Below are 5,661 nucleotides of genomic sequence, written 5' to 3'. Positions count from 1 at the left end.
GGAGGGGGTGCAACTGGCAAGGCAGACAGGGCAGACACAGGTGGCAAGGGTCTGCCTCTCCTCCCCGCTCCCCCACTGCTTTCCCCACCACAGCAGCAGGGGGATGAATTTTAAGATATCTTCCGCTAATTAGATTTTACACATGGAAAATAACACATTTGTAATTTTTACATGTATAGAATCTAATTAGATTCAACCTAATTATTGGGGAATCATCTTAAATTTGAAGTTACCTTGGATTTGGGTAATTACAGTATTTTCTTATCTAAGATACTAGCATCATCTTGCATTGCAGTATACTAAAATGCCAAAAGAAAACAATACTGAGTGCCCCCAGCAGTGTCAAAAGCTCTGAAGAAACCCATGCTGAAGCACAGAAATGACTAACAGAAGGCTACAAAGGAGGAAGAGCCATTGTACCTAATCAGATGCCAATCAAGCTCAAATAACCTGGTATAGGAAAGTCTTCATAGACTGGATAATTGTCAAGTACCTGAACTGGTAAGGCAGTATCTATAACAAAGGAATGCTCGGAGAAGCCATAGCATGGGCTGGGTTGCAAGCCAGTCTGGGAGCAGCATAAAATAAAGATAAAGCTTCTTCCTATGAGCTCACTCCTTCAAAGGCTGTGAACAAGAGTGAACTTACTGAAAAGGTTTTGGTTATTGAGGTAGTAGCAGTGTGTGGCACATACTGGTCACTGAAGGAGATCGTAAAACCTATTATTACCATAAAACCTAAAAGGAAAAATCAAAATCAGCAGACTTCTGTTTAGACACTGGAAGCAGGACACTACAGCTAGAATCCCACTAGTATCCCTATTAGAGTTCCTGAAAGGGATTTTGTTCTTCCAGTCACGTAGTAAATGCTAGTTTGACTGAGGCTACATATGTAAAACATACAAAACATTCACATGAGAAAGCTTCTTACCTATGAAACATCAGAAAACAAGCTTCACATTTGCAATGTGCTCCACCTGCAGCTTTTATTCCAACTCTTAGTGGTTCCTGCACAAGGCAATACATCCAAAAAAAAAAATTAATACAAAGCCTCTTACCTCTCCCCTCTTAACCCTGCCCCCAATTCTTCCTTCTACAGATGCGAAGTTTTCAAGAAGACACCTAAGAAGTCAACCACTTATTTTTAAGAATCATACCTATAACTCTGACTATCATTACAAAAGGCTATACTTTAAGGAAACAGTTGAGTACTAAAACAAAATCAGGCAGAAGTAGGGCAGAGTGGCCCATTAGAGACTGACTGGTCCAGAAAGGCATGAGGTAGCCTTTGTAAAACAAAAAACCTTTTTGTAAAACAAAACACCTGTGTAAAACAAAATCAACATTAGTGTATAGGATCAAATGTGTGTGTATATATAGTTGAGCAAGATCTCCATTATATTACTTTAAATTTAACATGACTATGTTGCATACAAAAGAAAAAAATTACCTACCCCCATTTTTCAAGTTACCTTAATTAGTTATACTTAAACAGAGGAATCATGAATAACTAGGTTACTAACACCTCCAGGCCTTTTATCTGCATGAGAAAAATTTAGCAGACTGACAAGAGTAAGCCTCAACTACCTTGCCATGTTATATATTAGAAATGCACATGGAAAGGTACAAATTGTTTCATGTGAAGGGGGTAAAAATACCAAGCACTTAGTGGTAATACCATGTGCTACTTTGAGTGAGGAAAAAAACCCCCAAACAAACCTGTAGCACCTGAGTGTTTTCCCAAACTTGGAACAAAATGGTTTAAAATTAAGTCGCTGCTGGCATAAGGACTGGATCCACCAAGCCTTGGGTTTGTAATAAAAAACTTCAGAGAAAGCGGGCTAATTGGTTAATGCCTCTTTTGTATTGCATTCCTCCCTTTGTTCCTCAACAATAGCTTTTAGCTGACTATGAGACCATCACTTTCTGATTAGAGGTTGTGCAAGGCATATGGTTTTACAGCAGTAAGGGGGTGAGGGCTCAGCATCAGGTGAACCTCAACGTTTTCAAGCACACAATAAAACACACAATTGTTTTTCTTCAAAATTTTATTTCAATTTAAATTAGGGGGCCAGCCAGATTTTCTGATAAGAAATGTACTTTCCTCCGGAGAAATGAAATGCTTTCATGGAAGCAGAATTACAACATCTCTATTAAAAAAACCAAAACAAAACAAAAAACCCCAAAACCAAACCAAACCAAACAAAAAACAACTTCACATTAAATAACTTCTAGTAATAGTATTGTTAAGCCTTCACGCAGATGAGAAGAAACCACTTCCAGAACAACAGAATCTTTTTAATATGAATAGCATGTCAAATGATCTTTAAATACAACTTCTTGAATGCCAACATTCAAATGTTTTCACATGTTAAAAAAGTTATCTTATCCACTGTTTCTCAGGCCCAACAGAAGAGTGAGAAAACCAATACCCCAATTCAATTTTTTCCCACTTCTTTACATATATAAATCTTCAGCATTTCTACAGTTTTCTAAAGTGGAAGCCTTACATGTTATGGAGAATAACTTGGCAAATAATGTTTTCTTCCATTTAACTATGATAAACCAAAATATAATAGACTGTTAGTACTGAACTATAACACCATCTCATGGCCAATTTGCTTGCCTAAAAGTGATTTTAAAAACAGACATTTCAAATTTTCAGTAAGATTAAGCTGCTTTTCTTTCAGTAGACAAAATGAATGGGTTTGCAAAGGAAAGATTAAGAACCTTAAAAAGACCAATTACAGTGCTAAGAGCAATTCTGTATTACTAGAGTGAAAATACCCAATTTTCTGGAGCTATTATGATCTTCCCTCATGAAGGCTTTAAAATTAACTAAAATGTCTATTAGGAGTTTCACTTTGCTGATTTGAAATATTTCACTTGGTAAGAAGACAAGAAGCAATGAACAACTTTACACAGCATTCTCAATCGGATTCAGCCATGCAGAATTTGAACTTTCAAACTCCAATCCATAAACTGGTTGCTTGTGATCTTAGCATTACTATAAGATGAATAGATACATTTTAATAGCATTGTTTAGATATTTAGAAGATCTTTTCATGTGGTCACAGTAACAGAAACCAACATGGTGCAAAATCAGTTTTGGTTTTTTTTCTTTTATAAAATACTGATAGTTTGCAGCATTAAAGAAGAGAACTTGACAAAATTAAATTATCATGTTATCATCAGGACATCCAAGAATCCTGTTTCTTGAAGTCAAAGGGAATTAAATTATTTACTTTCACAACTACTGGGCTGAGTTATTTACTGTAAGCAAAAAAGAGACACTGTAGTTTCCCCAGAAGAAAGGGAAAGTGATATTAATTTAGCATAATCTTTACCATTTGTAGATCTGAACATACTGCTAATTTTAGTGAGTAAGGCCAATATTATCCAGTAAGAATATAGTTTAAAGGGTTCCAGTTCTATATTTTAGCTTACCCTAATTGATGGCACCCTATTAGATAAGTGAATACAAAGATTTCTTTTCCTTTTAATGCTGCAGTACTTAAGATTGTTAAATCAGCATTTCCATGTGATCTGAAGTATTCAATTACACATGAGCATTCATTTTGCAAAACTCAATATTAGGTAATAGTTACAGACTAATACAATAACATTCCTCTGCTGTACAAATTAAATCATATTTTTAAAGAAATGAGCAGCCTAGGAGTTATATACAAAAGAAACCAGCAAGCATTGTTGAAATGAAATGTAAAGTGTCACTGCTAGCTCTACTGTCTGAAATACTTTCAAAGTAAAATTAACAAAACCCTTAGAACATATTTCCAAGTTTATGAGTCAATTCTCAGAAAAATCAAATCATGTCAAAAGTCTAGAAAGCAGTGAAAGGCATATACAATTTCCTTATGAAACTTGCTATTTCATTCTTTTAAAAGTTGCGAAGTTTCAGTATCAGTTTGTTTGCAAGATGAGTTTATCCCAGTAAGCTCACATCAGAGATACATTTCCCCTTTGATTACAAATAAAGCACTGCACATTTTTTTAAAATCAAGGCATACAATCTTATACTATGGTGCCAAGTATGCACAGATCACATTGTGCTCATATCTCAAACAAGGTAAGTGCAAACATACAGATTTAATCAGATTTGCAAGCATGCAACCTGTTGCTTAACTATATTAATACCTTCTTTTCTAAACCAAACTATTATCTATATGTTTGCTTTCGTGAACCTAGAATCTTTTTCTCAGGACTTCTAAAACAAGCAGTGTCTTTGAATTCTGAAATGACACAAATATCAAGAAAGTCCACATTGTGCAAGAAAGCAGCAGCTATGTTTTTCAACTTGGACTAAAAAAAAAAAAGAAGAGAGAAAAAACAAAAACCGTTCACTGAACAGCAGATTAGCAGTAATGTTCCTCATGAATCGATAAGAGTGCCTGATGCTGAATATCTAACAGCAAATGCAGAATTTAGGTTTAATATTTTAGGGGTTTATTGGAAATTAAGCTTCTTGCTGTGCTGGTCTCTTCAAATCCCTGATCTGTTTAACTAAATACGTCTTCTCATCATTAAATTGTTCATCCTCGGTCCTGTCATTCTGAAACTTGCTGAGGAACTCAATAAGTTTGGTCTGGTTCTTTAGAAGAATATCTAATATAGGCTGTGTCTTGTTAGGATTGGCTACAAACACCTGCAATAAAAGAACAAATTTCAGTATGGCTACATGAAACAGAAGACTTCAGCTAAGCCAATAAAAGGACAGTGGTTTAAAATGATAAATGTTTTAATCAAATATGCAAAAACAAACAGAACATTTAGGAAAAGTAATTTAAAAGAATGTTTGTTATATTTTATAAATTTAGAAACTAAAGGCCCAATAAGAACAAACTGTTTATGACAGCCAGCAGCAAGAACTCAGGAACTGCAGAACTGAGTTGTGCAACAACAGTATATTATTATTTATACCATTTTAATATCATTTCTGGAACCTCTCCTCTCCATATACACATATAAGGAGCCTCCTTCCCTGCTTCCCTTAGTATTTAATATATATCCCTCTTCTCTTATTATTTATCAAGGGAAGGGGCACCAGAAATGGTATAAAATATTTGTGCAGTGTTATTTTTGCCTGGAACCAAATTCCCAGCATCTTAGTAATCATTTGTTTAGTCTATTAAACCAGACAGGAACTTGATTTTATTTTACCTTATCTGAAAGATAAAGATTTTTCAGAATTGATAAGTTTGCTTTAAATTCTCTAATCTAAAGCATCCCCCTACAGTGTTATCTGGGATTAAGCAAGACAGAAAAGTGTCCATTTAAATTCTGATATCATGCACTCTTCTTTTCCCTATTGCTTTTCAAGAGGTGTGTTACACAGAAAATAACTACAAAAAGCATAAGCATTTTCTGAATTAGAAACTTTTGAACAAATATAGAATGACACGGGTTACTTTCAAAGCCACGCTGAAGTTTGTCCTTTGAGACTGTCCTTATTACCTGTTTCACTGAGGTTCATTTGGGGATGGCTTTTTGATACTATACCTTGAAGACGTGAAAGGCCTCAAACTGAATGTTACGACTCTTGTCTCGTAGAAGGTTCATCATTAGTTTGAGATTTTCAGGTTTACTGATGTATTTTGTCATAATTGTGAAGTTATGTCTGTCCAACAGCAATTCACCAAGCAGC

At 35.0% G+C, this 5,661-nt stretch overlaps 1 protein-coding gene across 1 annotated transcript in view; it reads right to left on the bottom strand.

Annotated features, from left to right (window-relative positions):
* Positions 1-2,276: 2,276 nt before the first annotated feature.
* Positions 2,277-5,661, bottom strand: part of CAB39 (calcium binding protein 39) — a 71,031-nt gene continuing 67,646 nt past the window's right edge. The window contains exons 8-9 of the mRNA XM_006028078.3: positions 5,517-5,661; positions 2,277-4,662 (exon numbers count right to left, since the gene is read on the bottom strand). Coding sequence (XP_006028140.1) covers positions 4,474-4,662; positions 5,517-5,661 — 334 coding nt within the window. The 3' untranslated portion in view covers positions 2,277-4,473. The remainder of the gene's footprint in view (positions 4,663-5,516) is intronic.

This window comes from Alligator sinensis, unplaced genomic scaffold (assembly GCF_000455745.1).
Source record: "Alligator sinensis unplaced genomic scaffold, ASM45574v1 scaffold572_1, whole genome shotgun sequence".
Taxonomy (NCBI): Eukaryota; Metazoa; Chordata; order Crocodylia; family Alligatoridae; genus Alligator; species Alligator sinensis.
Note: the sequence above shows the minus strand (reverse complement) of the source record. Positions and strands in the feature narration are given on the sequence as shown.